General features: G+C 44.6%; 1 protein-coding gene across 2 annotated transcripts in view; it reads left to right on the top strand.

Annotated features, from left to right (window-relative positions):
* Positions 1-19088, top strand: part of CDH4 (cadherin 4) — a 467924-nt gene that overhangs the window by 273285 nt on the left and 175551 nt on the right. For both annotated transcript variants that reach the window (XM_075720977.1, XM_075720976.1), the window contains exon 3: positions 12593-12816. In XM_075720977.1, coding sequence (XP_075577092.1) covers positions 12593-12816 — 224 coding nt within the window. The remainder of the gene's footprint in view (positions 1-12592; positions 12817-19088) is intronic.

Here is a 19088-nt window from a genome sequence, read left to right as displayed (position 1 = left end):
ATTAGCTGCCCACGCAGCGCTGGGGAAGAAGCGGCCGCGGGATGGCCTCGTACCGGGCGCGGGGGAGACGCAGCCCTCCCGCGGCACCGCCCTGCTCTCCCGTCCCCTGCCAAAATGTGGGGGGAGATGGGGGCAAGGTGGGCTCCGACCGACGGCTCTGCGCAGGGGACGCTACCCATAGGCGGTACAATGCAAATTTTATTGCAGCAAGACAATGTTTTCCTTTTGGATTCTGGGTTTTGTGTGCTTTTGGAAAGCATTTGGCAGCCACAGCAAGTATGTTTACAAAAAGAGCAGAACTGGTAAAGTTCAGGTTCGTGTTTGGATTCAGCCCCAGCAAACTGAAGCTGAAGCTGTGCCAGACGTTTGAAGCTGCCAGACGACAGTTCATCTCAAACAGAAAGCTGAAGAGGGGGAAAGAAATTTGTCAAATGTATTCCATGTGGAATTGCAGGCAATTTAATTTGATTCACTACACTCTGAAATGTCTTGGACTTCCCTATTGTTTCTTTACTTTAACACTAAATTTGATACCTTCTGGGATCGTCAGTGCTTTGTGCTGCATTTGTCACGTTCTCTAATTTACTGGCTTTAGTCTCTCTCTGTTTTAATTGGCGGTACTGAGCCCTGCCAAAAGCACTCTGCTAAATTTAAAGTTGCTAGTTGAATCCTGAGGTCATTCTTCAAGCGAGGGGAGTGCTGCCTTTCTCTTGGAGACCACCGTAGTAGGAGGGGGCAGCGGGGGTAAACGTGAAAGAGGAGAGGGAGAAGGACAGTAAACCGCGTTCCTGTGTCTCCATCGGAAGCGTCGGCAGCCGAGCGCCCCGGCTGCGGGGATGCAGTTGTCAGGACGTGGCCTGTTCAAGGGTGGCCACAGAGGCCAGGAGGCTCATTTGGATTCAGTGATGGCCAACATCAGAGAGCGTGGAGCTGTGCTTTATTGTGGGTTTGCTTTTCCAATTAATTTCTCGCTCCGTGGGTGAATTTCCCATGAATTCAGTGTGCACTGGAGCCCGGCCCTGGGGCAGGACGCTGTGGCTCTCTGCAGCAACACGGCCCTGCCGCCTCTTGACTTGCCCAATATTTATTACCTGCTCAAGTGCAGCTTTGGCATCGAGGCCGCTTTTTCTTCTGCTGCTCCCTCTGACTGAGTGTCAGAAACAGAACCCAGAGCTTCCATCCGTAAACAAAGCTCTCTGAATTTGTCCAAATGTCAAAGCAGTTGAGCCCACCAGGTACCAAACAGTGTTTTATTCCACGTAATATTAATTTCTCTTGAAACCTGAAGACTTGTGTAGGCTACAGCTGAAGGTAAGGACCGCAGCTGCTTTTTCTGCAGGCGGGCGAGCAGAGGTGCACAGCAGCTGCAGGTTAAATATAGCTACCCTGCCTTGATTCTTACAGCCAACAAAATTTTCCATTTCTGATATTCTTGCCTGAAACATCTATTCATCTATTCATTTTTTCATCTGTTCATTTTTGTGATTTGTCTCCCTGGATCGGTGCATGTTTGCTCCTGAGCCAGGCTAAGGAAGATGAGAACAGTCAAGCCCAAAGTTGTCAGTGTTTACACACAAGTCAAGTCCACGAGGAGTTCAGTGTCTTTCCTGGTGTGTCTGATGTTTTTTTTTTTTTCCCTGACATGTGCAGCCTCTGTTTCTAGGTGTTGAGAGTTTTTTGTTTTGAAGAGTGTGAGGAGAGAGGAGCCTGAGGCTATCTGACACGGCTACAGTTGGAGCATCTCTTTCGACTTCTTTTCCTAGGCTGCAAATGGCCTGCGTTCACTTTTTTTTTTTTCCCCTCCCTAAAATCTTCCTGCAGCTCCCCGTGTCTTTCAAATACAGTTCTGGCAAGCTGAAAAGAGATCTGTGACAGACAGGAAAAACCCCCAGGGCTGCCAGGTCGCCGTCAGCGGGGCGGGTGGGAGCTGGCAGGGCTGGCTGCGGGCGTGCAGGCGTCGTGCGTGCTTGCCTGCTTCCCACCACTGCTCCGAACGTGGGGATGCTCCCGGTGCCAGCAGGGCCGGGCTCTCCGCGCTGCCTGGGAGTGCCGGGGAGAAGGTGCTCGCTGCAGCACCCCCGGGGTTTCTCTCAAATACAGCCCCAGCCACCCTGTAGCATCTCCCGGGCGTGCTCCTGCCACCAGGCACGATGGGCGAGCAGCTGCGTAACCTAGAGATTGCCCTACAGTTAGATAGGCTCCTCCCTTTATAATTATCACATTAAGCTACAATAAAATCCGTACTTTTTCCTCAAGAAATGCTTAGTGATGTTTAATTCTTTTCCCGTGTAAGTAGTTTGACAAACACGAGAGTGTTGTGAAAATCATTAGCGCTAAGGGTAAAACCTCCAAATAAAGTGCCCTGGGATTTATTTACTGTGTGCTGTAGTAATAATAATTAAAACACATCCTACTGCAGGTAACTCCCACAACTTGCACTTTGCTCTGAAGCTGAGAAACTCATTGATTAATCCATGGGGTCAATCAGTCCATCTTGTTTGGAGAGTTAATCATAGAAAGCCTGTGCGCCAGGACCAAGAGTGAAACAGGTTTATTTACTGCTGCTTAATCAGAGAACCCAAACTCTCCTGTAGAGTGGTGAGAGGTTTGTTTCTACTTAGCCTTTAATTGCAAAATGATCTCATTAGTGCCATAGTGAATCTCAGTACTATCCTACGGATGCATGGAATGTAAAGAAGAGCAAAGAACAAAAATGGTTGCCCGTAAAAACTCAGCATTTGCCAAAAAAAGTGTGGCGCAGTTGGTATTCGCAAGGTTACCCAAACCAGGCTTCTCTTTATCAGCCTTTTAATCCGAAGCTGAAACATCAGGTACGCATCCCAGCGGCTTTCGGTCCACCTCACTGCTAAGAACAGAGGAGGACTGTCGTAATGAGACTGCTGTGAAAGGTTTTTTATCCAAGGATAAAGATGTCTATTGAGAACAAGAATGGAAGCCCACAGCACAGTTACTGTGGCGTTCACCGAAGAAAGGGGCAATCCTCTGAGTTAGCCCAGCGCGGGGAGCTGCTTCGCGGGGGACTTCAGACCATGTACGTGTCCTTCTTACCAGCCTCCGGCATCAGTCCCGGGCTCATTTATCAGTTAATCTTTTCTGAAATGTCTCAGTAGGGTAGAGGGAGAGTGACGGGATCTCAAATGGGCAATGAAATCCCAAATAAAGCAATTGTTGCCAAAGCAAGTGCTGGAAACCCGGAGGTGAGGTTGCACGCCCACGGTAGAGCCCTGAGCATAAAAATGTGGAAAGCACTGAATAACGTCTTTAATATGGGGCACTAATAGATGCACGTGGATGTTCCTGTGCTGGAGAAGAGGCTTGAATGTGAGTTCCGCATCATCCAAACCTAATTCGAACTCACTGCCCTTTGAAATATGGATAGTATCTCTCTGCCTTTGCGGTAGGAAGCTTCTGGCTTGGATTTAGAAAATTGGGGATGAAAAGACTCCTCCTTTAGCCCAATGCTAAATACTGGGAAAAGAATAGAAGGGAATACTCCCTTTACTAATACTTGTTTCTAATCAGATAAAAATAAGTGACAGTGTAGGAAGAATCCCTCTACTAACTGCCAGAACACGTCAATTTATCAAATTTTTCCACTGTTGCTCTTTTTTGAGCTAGCCTCAGAGCTGACAGTGTATGTTTTACAGTGCAGCAAGGTAGATTGATTGATCCTAAATAGAAAAGCCTTTGGGGTCTCGAGCTGATGTTTTAGTTTCGGGAAGAAACTGAGTAAAGCATGTTAATGTAGAGAAAGGAGCCCGGTTTAATTGGACCAACTCCTGGCTTGCTGAAAATTAATGGCTGGCTGGCTGCTGCCAGAGTGATTCATCTTTTCTATCATGTTCTACAGTCCTTCTCTCCAGGGGTCTGTACTCCCCTCCAATTCCAATACCAAAAGTGAAATATACTTTTTTTTTTTTCTTTTCTTCCTTAAAAACATGTATTTTAGTTGGATTGGCTTCAGTAAATGAAAAATAGCACTGGTGGGAATATGAAGGGGGCAGGCGGTGTCTGGGAATTGGGTTTTGTTTACTGTAGGGCTGGTTTTGTTTTGTTTGAATGGGATTTAGATCTTTTTTTAATGTACTCTCAACTCCTCATTGCTACTGGCTGACTGTACAGGTGACAGAATGAGTTTCTAAAGGATCCCGATTTCAGTGTGTTGAAATGTATTGTTCCTTTTCTTTTATCTGGCCATGGAAACAGAAACCCTGTGTAAGCAAGAGCTATTAAAAGTGAATATAAAGCTGGAAAAGGTGTTGAAAGCGTTTAGGTGGCTCTGGAAATGAAAAGATGAATTTTCCATGTAGTTCTGCCCACAGAAATCTTTTTTTTTTACTAAATGACTTGTGCATGAACAAGGCTTGCAGTTGTCCCCATAAAACCTATTGGAGGCAGTCCTGGCTTTGTGAAAGCCAAGCAGCCTGCACGTGAACATGGGGTAGGTAGGAGTTTACTAGTGTGTGCCCAAAACCTGCGAGGATGATTTGATCATGGAGGGGCTTGAGCTTTGGAATTTGGAGTGGGGAAATTAAAAAAATGTACTTTTAAATGTGAAATACTGTTACGTGCCATTTCAAATCTATCTTACTTGCTGCTGGAGACAGATTGCTACTCGTTTGCCGATTCAGAGGTGTAGCCAGTTGAGTAGCTCATGGAGTCACTTCTAACAAGCATTTGATAGGGTGGGAATGTCGTGAATGTTGTATTGCATATTCCGTACAGGAGGATTCACTGTGACTGGAGATTACAGGAAGATAAATAAGGAAAGGTTTTGTTTAACATAATTACATATGGTAAATTGTTATGGTAATTTCTTATTATTCCAGTAAGGCAAATATTAGCAGTCATAGCTCAGAGATCATAAATAATGCACTGGAAAATTGGATGTAATGTTTCACATTGACCGGAGATATGGAAAATGGGTAAAATTGTAGCAGATTTCTGTACCATTAATTGCAAGAAAATAACATTAAGAACATGCTAAGTCATGCTAAATATTTTCAGCAGATGATAGACTGTGGGGCAGTTCATTAATTCTCCTAACTCATTCATTATGTTTGTTTTTTACTCTGAGAACACTTAATGAACTATCAATGCTTTGTGAAGCCGAGGGTGTGGGCATGCCCATTTTTATATACGTTCATATACCAACCGACACACATCCATTTATCTCCAACAGTTTTCTGTATCAAAGCATTTCCTTAAACTGTATACTCTTAAACTTGATCACTAGGGATATGTTTATTAGACTCTGAAGTAGCTGTTTGAATTGCTCTTTTTACCTTTTACCAGTAGAGTTTGGTTCTCCCACAGTGCTATAAATATTAAATAAAGACACTAAGAGTTTATTAGTGTAATACTTTTTATAGGGACATGGTTGAAAATGTAACCTATAAAATTAGTAATGGGAGGATGAAAATTATGCATTGTTTCTATCAGGTTTTACAGCCATCAGTTTTTCCTAATATGCGTTGTTTTTCTTGTACAGAAGGAGAAGGCTCTGATTGTTTTACTGACTGCAAGAAGCAGCTCTGGTTGTGTATTGTATCATAGTACGGGACTCACTGTAAGCAGGAATGGGGCAGAAATAGGACTCTGGACTTAGATGCAGCATTGCGTGTAGGCGGCATGGCTCAAGTCGGTTTTCGTTTCCACGGAACACTGAAACAGCAACCTCTCCGGGTTCTTCCAGAGTGGTGGAAAAGCCTGTTGTACCTGGACACGTTCATCCTTTCCGTGTGAGAGAAACAAAATCCTCTTGCCTTGCTTTCAGAATTAGCCTTTTGTAGACAAGATATTTTAGTCCCAGAATTCCACCACGTATTTACATTTGTTCATAGGACTCCATTTTACAAAACAATCGCCGTAGTAAGTTGTGTGACATTTCTTAATTTTTTATCTTGTGTTTGGTTAACCTATAAGTGGGCGATGGAGGCAGTGTGATCTGGCAGTTCGAATGAGAAACAGGGAGCCTGAATTTCAGGGTTCAGTTCCCAGCTTTGCTGGGGATTTCCAGTGCGGCCGTGGGGAATTCACTTGGCTGCAGTTCGTTCCCACTGCTGTAAAAGAGTTTTCTCACAGAATTGCAGAGGGGTTGTGTGAACGTAAAGAAAGATGCCTTGAAAATGCGGCCACGTAGAAGTTTATACAACGTACTTACTTTCTCAAATAAATGAAGCTATCCAATGAGGCACAGCGTGCTCGGTTTCACATTAGCACTTAATGGAGAAATCAGTTTGCGAGGATGCAGTGCACTCACAGCGTGCTCGGGAGTACAGACATTTGTTTGGTTAACTGAATTGTTTTGTGTCTGTTCTTAGACAACAGGTTCCTATCCGCTGGGAAGCTGGGATTTTTTTTAGTTTCTGATGTGGTGACATGCAGGGGAACGCTGGCCGGCGCTGCCGCCCGCCCTGCAGACGCCTGAGGAGGTGGATGGGTACAGACGTATGGGAGTGTTGGGCCAGAGGTGCAGGGCAGGAATACGAGCGGTTTGCTAAAGACCGCACAAAAGGGACATTTCTGTATATGCTAAGGACTCTGCAGGTTACCTGAACATCTGAAATTTCCAAAGGTTACAGTTAAGCCATTGTCCTGCTTTTGGCTGGGAGTTAATTTTCTTCCTAGTAGCAGGCATAGTGCTGTGGTTTGGATTTAGGACCAGAAGAATGCTGATAACACGCTGATGTTTGAGTTGTTGCTGAGTACTGCTTATGCTAGGCAAGGACTTTTCAGCTTCCCATGCTCTGCCAGGTGCACAAGAAACTGGGAGGGGGCACAGCCAGAATAGTTGATCCAAACTGCCCAAAGAGCTATTCCATACCATATGGCATCATGGGCAGTATAGAAACTGGGGGGGTTGGCCGGGGAGCAGCGATCGCTGCTCGGGAACTGGCTGGGTATCGGTCGGCGGGTGGTGAGCAATTGCATTGTGCATCACTTGCTTTGGATATTATTATTATTATTATTATTGTTATTATTGTTATTATTGTTATTATTGTTATTATTATTACTACCACCACCATTATTATATTGTTACTATTATCATTACTATTTTACTTTATTTCAATTATTAAACTGTTCTTATCTCACCCCAGGAGTGTTTCTCACTCTTACTCCTCCGATTCTCTCCCCCATCCCACCGGGGCAGGGGCAGCGAGCGGGCGGCTGCGTGGGGCTGAGCTGCTGGCTGGGGCTGAAGCACGACAGCCGTCCTCATCTTCACGGTGTTCACAGAAGGTGGTGCGAGGGGTGGATTTGGCGGCTTAGGTTTATCCAGCTGCGCTGGGCGTGAAGCGAGCTGTTCAAGAGACACGACTTGAAAAGCAGACAGGATCCTGCTGTAAATAGCGGTGTGTATTTGCTGCTTTGAAGTTCATCAGGGAAGAAACATCTTCGCAGCGATAATCCTCAAAACAGTGGTGAAAAACAGAGTCCTGAAGGGACCCATCTCCTGAACTGTGGGATGATGTCCTGCCGGGGGCTATATCCTAATAAATGAGTATTATCCCTCCTGCTCTTCCAGCCCTGTGCGGCTTGCCAGAGGGGACACTTTTTAATGTACCAGGAGAAGTTAAAGGAGAATCCAGAAGGATAAGGCTTAAAGTGAATTCTTTGGTTCATACCATTTATAGTCCTATTAAATTCAATATATTTCTCAGACATTTGGGGGGCAAGGAAGTTCAGTGTATTCGTACGTCTTTCAAGATATCCTCTCTTGATCATTTGACTCTGTCCAGCTAGCTTAACAAGCTAAATAATAAAAGGGAACAATGCAAAACTTGTTGAATTTTTTTTCACCCTGTGTCTTTTTTGAAGAAAGATACTATTTTTTTTTTCTCAGATGCCCAGCAGTTTGCTGCAGATTCCTGCAGCTTCTCTGCCCATCACTCAATACCTGTTTCAGCATATCAAATTGTCGTAGTTCCTCCTTTCGTAGAGAAGCAATTAAAAATGATGAGGGTAAAGGGTTAAACCTAAAAGCCTGCTAATGAGGGTGTCTTCTTGTTTTTCTTTTCATCAGGCATTTGATGCTGTTTTCAGCATAAGCTTTCGATAAGCATCACTGAACAATTTTCCAGAGTATATTAAAAAAAGTTTTCTTTTTTTGCCATCCTGTAAAAATGACAGATGTGTGGCTCTGCTGTTTATCTGAAATCCTAATTACTGATGCTGCAGCTTTTGAATGTTAAATTCGTGCAGTGTTCTTTAGACTTCAAACTGGTCAGAGAAAGATGGATTTGTGTCCACAGAGAGATCTAAGTCTAGTAAACAGAGCCAATGTTTGTTTGTTTATTTATTAAATTATTTTAAAGTCAACAGTTGCATCAACTGCAAATTGCATAGATTTAGAGCTTTCTAAAGGAGAAAAAGAAAAAGAAGTGAAAGTTTTCTGCCATTGGATGAAATTTTAATTCCTGTTTCCATGAGAGCAAAGAGTAGAGGTAAGAGGTGGAATTTGAAAATCTGGACAAGATCTTCTTTCCTTGAGCCATGGTATTTATTACTGAGCAATAGTTTGATTTTTTTTTTCCACCTGCACCTATACAGATATATTTGGAAAAAATACAGTATATATATAAAATGTATATATGATGTGTATATGTGTGTGTAGAGATACATATATATATAACAGTGCATCTCAGTAGTCATGTAACATCCCAAGGAATCGTTTTTGCAAGGCAGCAAGGATGAGCACAGGATTTCCAGTGAGGGTCCTTGCGACCACGTGGTGACAGTGTGAGCAGTTCGTCTGTGCCGCGTTGCAGGTGTTTTCTACGCTGTGCGTGAACGGTGGCTGGAGCGATAGCAGCAGCTGTCCCTGCAGCAGCTGGAGGTGGCAATCCCCGATGCCCGGGCTCTGCTGGGTTTCTGCGTCGGCTCCGCTGCGCGGCTGAAACCCTCTGCCACGCCGCCCGGGCGAGCCCTGGGCTGTCTGCCGCTGCTCGGACAGCTGCGCCAGGTGCGGTCCCTCGTGGTGACTAAACCTTACGGAATCCATACGTCCTTGAAGCCTTTTTGTGTTAGCGGCTCCTAAGGACTCTTCAGAGAGGAGCTGGCTGTGCTAATAAATTGCTGAGCGTTCGTCTACCTGTGCTACCTGAGAAGGGCAATGCGGAGCAGAGACGTTGCTTGTTTAAAAAATTGGACTTAATTTCTCTCAGGATTTTCTCTGTCTCTAGTCAAGTTTGTTTTAAACTAATGGAAGTAATTAGCGAGTCACAGAGGGACTTTGTCTAAGAGGTAGCCATTTTTAGATAATGGAGCATAAAAGTCGACACGGTGACATATGACATGAGAGCAGCATATTGGAGCCACGCGCTGTGTCTTAAGCAGATGTTTAAGTACTTTGAATACTGAAATCACTACATACACGTATAGGAGGGGATTTTTTTTTTTTCCCCTCTCAGACTACTAGTACACTGTAGGGCTTTCTTTTAATCTTAATAAAATCAAAGTAAGCTCTGAATTGTTTTTAATGTGCAGTCATTATCACTCCTTTCTCTTTTCTTCAAATGTCTTTTTGGATATGATATGTGGGTACTTCAGGAGGAATAGACGGAGCTCGCTTTTTGCATTGCCGTGATACAGCAGAGAAGTGCAATAATACACCAGCTGATGTGCCTCGTTTCTAACAACACTGATGGCGTGGAGCTGAAAATAAATAACATATTAGCAGCGAAGCACTCGATGTGTTCACACGTATTTATTATAGCTGTGAACGCAGGGGAGATCTGCAGAAGTCCCTGGGAGATGAAGGAGACCTCGCAGCAGGGTGGTCCCGGGGGTGGGGGGTCTGCCCTGGCAGCACCAGCCACCTCGCAGGTCTCGGAGGCCATCCCGCTTTCCCCGGCTGTGCAGCGTTGGTTCTGGAAGGTGCCACCAAACCGTGTGTGTGTTTAACCTCATTCAGCGCCTTCATGAATTTTTAGTTTTCGGACTGATCTAAAAACTGCGTCTTTGCTGTTGAAGCGAGCAGGGCCTGGCGTGGGCCCAAGAGCTGACCGGGGATTGCCCACGTGGTCGGACCGACGGTGGCACGGCAGCGTTCCGGGGTTAGCGTTGGCCACGCGTTGGCCCCAGCAGGCCATCTAGAAGGGAAACCTCATCTTGGGGGATAAGAAATGTTGGCCTTCAGGAGACGAGCTGTCGTGTGCCAGCTGACCTCAAGGCCGGAGCGCTGGCTTGCCGGCGTGGGCTGGTAGCCCTCCGCGCGGGCTGGCTTTGGGTGGGAGGGCCCGTGGGCTGCACGGCACCTCGAGGAGGGCCCGAGCTCCAGCTCGGACCATGCTGAAGTTTGAAGCCTTAACACAGTCATATATTTTTTTTGCAGTTTGGCTTCCAACTTGTACACCTGAGCTTTGAAGTTTGAGGTAATTCCTACCTTTTCTGGAAACTGTGGAAGACTCAATCCTGTAGGCTTTCTTCTTTATTTATTTAACTGGATGGAAGTCTCGCCTTCGTAAGACAGAGATCCCCTGCTCCAGACCTCTGAGTATCTGCCCTGTGCTCTGACGCTCAGTGACTGAAAGCAGGGTGCCGAGAGCTTCAACCTGTGGTCAGAGGAGCAATTAAGTAATATCCTGGCCCTTAAAAAACTGTGACCAAAGTTTCACTTAACCTTTGAGTAGCGCAGGAGATGCTACTTCCTGCTGCACTGGAAAACATTTGTTACGCTTCTGGAGATAGAAAGCAGAGATAACTCGTCAAATGTCTCGACTAAAGCATTTCAGATGACATCAGCATAGAGGTCATTTGCTGCGGTCTGAGCTACAGTGACAAGTAAAGATGGGCAAACCCCTGCTTTCCGAAACAAAACTGAGGGACTTTTGTTTTCCCTGGATTCCAGGTTAAACAAGATTTTAAGGATGTAGTCTGTGACAATGTAAATGTTTAAAAGCATTACCCATGGGGTTTTTATATACTAGATAACTTTATCCAGCTTCTTTTTTATAAATCAATGTGTGACATTTGCTGGTTGTGCCCAGTAATTACTGCAGCGTTAGGTAACGGTTCCCACCACACACACATAAAAATGTACAAATGTGGTCTGAATAAATGTGTAGCATGGACGGGCTTTGTGAGATGTATAGCATGAGCACAGCACTCCGGTTACCGAGAGGTGCAGTTTGGTGAAGGAAGGGATGGATTTTCCCTTCCTCCACTACAGCCTGCATCTCGCTTCTCCACACGGTGATGGTACCGAGGGCTTTGGCAGCAGGACTGCTTGAACAGTTGCCTGGCTGCTTTTTCTTTCGCCTGTGCCATCCCTCAGATATTTCTGTTTAAATCCAGATTAGTCCCTGATTGAGCTCAAAGCAGCATTGCAGCAGCAGTCAGCTATGGTACGGGGGGAACGGATGGCTGGGGTAAAACTGGCCCAGGAGCTCCTCTCGCCTGGACTGCCGCTGCATCCCTTCTCCTCCCACCACAGCCAGTCTAGGTAAGACTCATCGGACCTAGCTTTTCTTGTGCAAAAATTAAGTGCCTGCTGAAGCTGCATGAGACTTGGACTGGCAGGTTTTCCTTATCTCGTGGCAGGCCAGGAGCATCGCTGCGAATCGCTCGGAAGCCGCAGCATGAGAACCGCTGTAACGATGCTAGCTAGAAAGCTGTATATCCATTCTCCCTCACTTGAGATGTTTTTATGGGTACAATATGTTTTCCTTCACCACATGTGTGTTCCGCCTCGCAGATTACTCGAATGGCAGAAAGTATTTTGTTTCCTGTGTGATTAGCTGCAGGTTCAATTTCTATCAGATTTGTCAATTTTGTCATATAATAGTTTGGGGTTTTTCCAGCCTAATATACGTGACATGTTTCATAATGCCAATAAAAATAGTTTTCAAACTAGACTGTAAAAGAATTTGACCGAAAAAAGCTGAAAATAAAAATATCAGCAACCGGGGAGCTCTGATCTAACAGTGTAAGCTTTCAAATGACAAGTTGTGGTTTGCGAACTCAAGTTTTGCCGTTCTTCTTTGCAGTAGCTGTAACGTGTGGAGGGGTCGGCCAGGGTAGGGTTGCGGCTCTGGCTGGGGGGGGGTGGTTCCAGCAGTGGATGCGATCCGAAGAATGGTTTTAATTTTTCTCCTTTATTTAAGTTTTTTGGTTTTATATTTCTGATAATGGAATTGTTATGGGCTTTTGAATTTCAGTTAAGAATGTGCAAATAGCCTATCTGGTAAGTAGGTTATTGAAGGGTTAGGGAAATGGAGAACATTTTGTGCAAAAAAATACCCACAGTGTGGGTAATAGACTCCAGTCGAATTTAAAAGATAATGGCGACAAGGGAGAAATCCACTTGTAGAAATGGGGAACAGCTGTGTTTGAAATCTAATGAAACTGTATCAAATACTTTAAAAATGGCTTACAACTTCTTCCCTGGGGAACAGAGATAAAGCACAAGAGCACTCCTGAAAGGTCGAAGAAACAGTTAAATCATTTCCTTGATGGTTATTAGAGATATAGAAGACATCAGTGAAAATTAAATGTCTGAAACTTGTATTTGATTGCTTTCCTTATCACGCCAATCTCACACATTTCTTCCATATCTTGCTCTCTCTAGTAAAATTTAATAACTGTGCCGGTAACAAGGGAGTTCGGTATGAAACCAACAGCCTGGACTTCAAGGTGAGAGCGGATGGGACCATGTATGCTGCCCACCCGGTGCAGATGCCCTCGAAGCAGCTGATCCTGATGGTGACCGCGTGGGATCCCCAGACCCTGGGCAGATGGGAGGCGATTGTCAGGTTTCTGGTGGCAGAGAAGTCACAACACAGTGGACACAAGGTAAGAAGTTTTCAAAGCTCGTTTTCTTATTTCACTCTTCCTTTGCCTGTGTTCCCCAAACCTCTAGAAGTTACACACGGCGTCCGATTGTTTGCGTTGCCAGAGGAAGCGTCTGGGTAGAAAACACCAAAAGCAGCAGCAAATTTCTTGCAGGTGATCCTTGATCATCTCTGACAGAAATGATTTAAGGTCACCGATGAGGGAAGCGTTCTCTAAGTTCATGCTTCCGTATTTTTAAGTGACCCCTTGGCTCTGTTACATACTGCAGGTTATATATCTTATGTTTGCATCTCACTGCTAATACTTTCTCTTGACTTGAAATAAAACCCGCAAATGGAGGGTGCCTCCCTCTCTCCAGAGTCTAAGTCCATCATCTTCTTGAGAAATACGAGGCTAAGTTCAGATTTCTTTTGTGACAGCACAGACCTGGAGTCACGCACTGGCTGCTGCTGCCGTGCTGCTCAGACATCTCCCTGGTTTTTGCGGTGATTCCTGTCTCGCCGCGAGCCGTCTGCATGGCCCTGCAGCTCCATGGGGGGCTTCCAGAGGGGAGATCTGGGCTTGTTCCCGTCCGACACGGCAAAGACAGGGAGCATGGCTGCTGCCTGATAAGGGACTTACGCTCACAGGCAGCACGGCCAGCGGGGCAGCAAAGCGCAGCGTGGCACCGCAGCGGCAAACGTCCCCTCCGCTCAGTGCCAGCGTCTTCCCTTCCCCACAGCTTGAGAGTGAAAAGCCGGCACCGTTCAGTATTCCAGACGGAAAGTTACAGATGCTTGCTTGCTTTTCTAGTTTCATACACGCAGCTGAAAAACAGGAAGGATCTGTCCCTGCCCAGCAATCTGAGAGCAGTATTGCTTCAGTTAAATTCAGCGGTGGGTGCATGGTGCCATTGTAATTGGGGACTGCCCCATGAAAACGCATTTCTTGTGGTCTGCTCCTTGAGTAGCTGTCTCTGTCCCACCTCTTCCATATCATCTCCGGCAGCAGCAGTTCTCCACCTTTTCATTTTCTCCTCCTTCCTTTTCAGTGTTAGTCTGGGCTGAAGATGCTGTACTACACTGAGTAAACACAGTTATATTGTCTGGCGCCTACTCAAAAAACCCCAGTTCTGCGATGGTTGGGTGGTTACATTTAAGCAGGATTTGGCAGGAAATTGGCTGAAGAGCCTGATTTATTGCTGGATCTTGAAGACCTGCAGAGCAAGGATGAAGGTGTGTGTCCTGGGGAACAGTCACGGGTAGTTCAGGGACAGGCAAGGTCACTTGGCCGTGGCTGTAGTTTGGATTAATGCACCACAGTAATTGTCAAAATAGCAGGGCTCGCCTCTCCTTTCCTCTTTTCTGCAGTGCTTGGACAGAGAGGGCAGGGCAGGGAAGGAGGGGGGAAAAGAGGGAGAGACTTTCTGTGCCGTATTGTCAGAATGCCGCCGTGTGAGTCTGTGCCATTTGGGAGAATTCTTGCCACGTGTTGAGACAAGAGGAAAAGACTTGGAGAGACTTAAATCTAGCAGTTGTCCAATGGGCTGACCCCTGAGGTTTTGCATGGCTTCGAGTCGTATAAATACACTTCTGCTGCTCTTCAGTAAGACTCTGGCTTGTGCAAGATATAATTAAGCCCTGTATGTTATGTCAACTGTATTTGCTATTTTCTAACCAAAGAAATACTGCTTCCTTCTCAAAGTAATTAAATATTGAAGGAACAAAGTAAGGTGTCTTATATACTGCTTTAAATTTCTTCTCAGTGTAGCAGAAAGAAAACTGAATAAACATGCGTTTCTCTGTTAGTAAAATATTTGGTTGGAAATTCATCTAATGTTAATGTAAGCTGAACTCTGGTTCAAAACAGGGAGAGCTAAGCTTTTTAAAATTCATATCCCTTATTTCTAAAAGCCTTATTAGTGTGTAGTTTGAGGCTGGAAAAATATGGAAAACAAGACTAATGACAAGGTCATAAGCAGTTTTATTGTGGGTCCCTATAGCAGCCATCCAACTTGTGTTTTATTTAAATGCTTGTGCTTTTTGCAAGCAAAATAATCCCTTGTTTACTAAAGAAATAAATATGATTATGAGATTATTTTTAAAAAATAATAGTGTTTTTGCTAAAAAAAACCTCCAAAACCTAACAATCTCCAGTTCGATGTGTTTCAGGCCATGACCCTAATATACTACATTTCATGGCTTTTACTAGAAACAGATTTCACATTTGGGTTTGTATAGTATGTGACTCAAGCAGAACTACATAATTTTTTTAAAGACATTTCAGACTGTTGTGTTATATTCAGGATACGGAGACGGCAAATACTGGAGAGAAAGGAGGAGGTGACGTGCAAGAGGGAGAGAGACCAACTCTCTGTTCTGGCGCATACATCCATTTCCATTTTACTTTGTAAATTTGTGACTGATTTTGTGAAAATGCTGAACAGTTCCCAGACATTAAAAATAATTGGCATGAAATTTGCCTCACCGCACCTACTGATCTCTGTTTGCTGGCACCTACGGCGCGAACAAGTCCTTCTGCCTTGCTCGCCCATCCTCTGTGTTTCTGTGGGCTTCTCCACGGCTGATGGCCCTCAGCTGGGGCAGCCCCACTGCGTGACGGGAAGCTCGCTGCCCTTCTGAATCACCTCTGGAAGGGTAAATCAGAATTTAGTTCACAATTATCCATGGATTAAAGCTTCATGAAAACGTGATTAGCCCTCCTGCAGTGGCCATTATTAGACCTTTGGTTTATTATGGAGGTCAATACAGAATAAATGTTCTAAGAGATGTTGACGTTGTTGGGATACTGGCTGAGGTCGTGGGGGACCAGAAGCGAGGTCCCTGCTCCGCTGCAGGGACCTAGTGCGTTCTGGGGGGAGCAGACCCAGACTCCTGTAGCCTGCCTGCAAAATGGAGGCAGAGGTCTACTTCCCAGCAGGGCGCAGAGGATAAACTCCTCAATACATGATCCTTTGGATTTGTGATCCTTTATTATCACCAGATACAAGACTGGAAATCTATGTAATGGGCTGGGAGAGCTTTGGTGGTGGCCAGCATGCTGTCAGGGTGGCAAATTAGTTCGGGATGGCTCCCGTCGGGATAGTTGTCCCCTTGTGTGCTTTCGTTGCAAACTCAGCGGGTTTGGTGTCTATACCTGTGCCTCAGATCCCGCAGCTGTGCCGTTGCTCTCGGTGCAAGCCAACGTTCTAATGGTGAGTGACCCACTACAATGACAGTTTCCTCTCCTTCATAGTGTTGGCCTTATAAATGTGCTAATTGCTTTAGATGACTGAATAACCTGGGCAAATCTGCAAATTTTCACTGGTAACCACTGTAATGAAAGAATTCTAACTGCTGCATTAAAGTTTAATGCTAGTAGGATGAAATGATAGCAAAGACAGTAAATATTTTAAAAATGTGTTTTATGATACACGAAGCATACATTTTCCCCTCCTCCCCAGCAAGCACTTGAACATAAACTTTTTTCTGGTTAATACAAGTGATGTTAGTAACTCTAGGAACTTTTTTTGTTCAGTCTTGCAGGAAACCTGATAGCAATTCAATTAGAAAATGCAAATGAGGTCACATATTTCCCACAGGAGTCTTGAATTACCCCAGAGGAAACTGAATGATATTCTAGCATAACAATAAATACTTAAGATAAAGTTTCTTGTACTGTTCTTGTCTGGCTGCATGTTGTTGCAATTGAAAGTATCAATCGGACCTGTGGGGATAATTTGGAAAGAAGAAGAGAAAGAAAGAAAGGAAAAAAAAGTTTTTTATGAAGTAATATAAAGTCCTTGTAGCTTGTGTCAGCATTTATGAAAGATAAACTTGAGTGGGATAATGCTGCAGAAGAAAACAAAGTAAAGCCAGACTTGACTTATCTGGAATTAGCCGTGCAATGTCTGCTTTTCTGAGAGTGCATGCTATTATTTCTAACAATTGGTTGTTGATTCAACCGGGAGTCTAAAAATGAAGGTTATGTTTGTGAACAGTGACGCTGCTGAAGACTTCAGTCTTCAGAGTGTCCTCTGTTTCCTAGTTGCAGAAACTCAAGTCTTCCTACGTACGTGGATGGGTACGTACCATTTGTCCTTCACTTCCCACACTACCCTCTGTGTCCGTACACGCCAAGCTCCTCTTCGTCACTCCTTGCTAATCAGCATCCTCCACTACCCGTGTTGGCTTGTCCCATCTCAAGTTCTGGCCCACTCTTTCATATTGCTCTTTTCTTTATTTTTCAGTGCTTGTGTGTGTCTAAGCATGTTAGGGCATGTCTGGCAAATTTTCTTCTTTATTGGTTTATGTATTTTTCTGTAGTTCTCACCTCATGAGTTAAAATCGGGATCATAGAAATACAGCATAGAAAGAAGTTCACAGCAAAAGAGCTTGGAGATACAGGATATATTCAGTGCATGTAGGATGCCAGTCATCTGCTGCCAGTGACTTATTTTAGAAAAAAAAACCAAAGCTGTTTTCTTTGAATCCTGTTTATGTCAACCTAAGTTTCTCATTGTCTTAGCTTCTCAGATTCTGAGCATGGAAGTATGTACATTTTTGCGATGTTAAATCACTGGGAATTGTGCAATTAAAATCTTGCAAATATATGGTTATGCAGGTAGTGTTTAAAACATTGAGAACTACTGACAAAAATCAATCCTCGCTTAAGCCCAGCTTGTGTTTTATTACGTCTCATCTTATTTTGGGCTTCTTTCATAACCCAGGTATGAGTCCACAGCCATACAATATGAATGTGAAAAGCTGATTCTTACAGCCAGGGTTTTTTTTTATTTAAAGCCTTTAAATAATCATCTCTGGCATTTTACCTGGCTGAGATTTTAAATTCCAGTACAGCCTTTTATTGCTGATCACAAACACAAAGGTCTCTGGTCAGGGAAAAGCTTATTCAGCACCGATCTTGTTTATGACCTCGGTTATTGTGCTAGCCGGGGTGCTCTGCACAGGGCCTGGGCGTGATGAAGATGTAGCCTTCCCTTGATGGAAGAAAATGGCACCTTAAGTGGGAGTTGTGCTTCACAGCGATCCTGATCTTCCTGATGCTCTCAAGTGGGTGTGCTTCAAAGAAATGGCAAAAAGAGCCGCCAGATCTGTTCCCTTTCCTTCCTTCCCCTGCGCTGGGGTGAGGTATTATACATGGCATCAGGGTGATGGAGTTTGCCCCATCAAACTGCGTTAACCCTAGAGAGGGGCTGAAGAAATGAGACTGTATTTGTCATCCTGCCTTTTTCTGGACATACTTATGCACATTTTAAGTACTGGATCGTTATGCTGGGGCTGTCCTGTTGGACTGCCTCCGGGGGGATCCAAGGTAGTAACTAAGTGCAGTAAAACTGCAGCCGGCATCACTTCTTTCCTGTATCCCCATCAGTGAAACAAGGCCTGGACTGATGACAGTCAGGCTAGGTACGGAGATTTCTCTTTTCTTTAGGTAACTTGTGAGACGTTATTTGGGGTTTTAACAAATCAGATCAGTGGAAAAGATCAGAAAGCGGGTGACTAATGAATGAATATCATATAATTGTTACCAGTGAGACTGCTCATGTTAATTATGGAAGTCTAATGAAGATGCATCAGGTGACCTCATCTGACCTCATGCTTAAGTGAACTTGAAGGTCTAGCATTTAATCATCGCAGGAGATGAAAGTGCTGTTTGTGAAAACATGTGAACTTACGTGGCCTGATTTTCAAGTGAGTTGAATCACATTGCGTTGCACTGTAACCAAGATAAGATACGACATACAGGTGGTCATCGCCTTGGAAAATCAGCCCACTATGGGAAGTTTCCGAGTGCTGCACTTGCTGCATTTAGTTCTTAAATAGTCAGCATCTTACCAAGGGTCAGACTCAAAGCTGCACTAGAAAGATGAAAGTGAAATTCACTGCAGATCTGTCTTCCTTCAAACAAAAAGAAGTCCTAAGGATTGAACTGCCTACGCGGAAATAAGTTTTTTCTGATAAAACAAAACCCGGGACTGCTGCGTACTGCCTGCCTGTGATGTGTGCCTTGCCCTTGCAAGATCAAAGCCTTTGACCTCTGGTTTCACATTCTTTGTTGTTAACTACTGAAGTCTGACTGCCACTTCCACAAAATATTTTGGACTGAATCTCCTAAAAAAACCCCCATTGCTCTGGTAATCTGTTGACAGTTGCGTGTAAACATGAGTCTGAGGAAAGACAAAAATTGCTTCATGCAGGCACATCCATTAAAATAAACCTTTTTGGGGGGCTGTGAGTGTCCACCTATCTTTTCTTTAGCCCGGCGAGCTG

This window comes from Pelecanus crispus, chromosome 14, assembly GCF_030463565.1.
Source record: "Pelecanus crispus isolate bPelCri1 chromosome 14, bPelCri1.pri, whole genome shotgun sequence".
NCBI classification, from domain to species: domain Eukaryota; kingdom Metazoa; phylum Chordata; class Aves; order Pelecaniformes; family Pelecanidae; genus Pelecanus; species Pelecanus crispus.
Note: the sequence above shows the minus strand (reverse complement) of the source record. Positions and strands in the feature narration are given on the sequence as shown.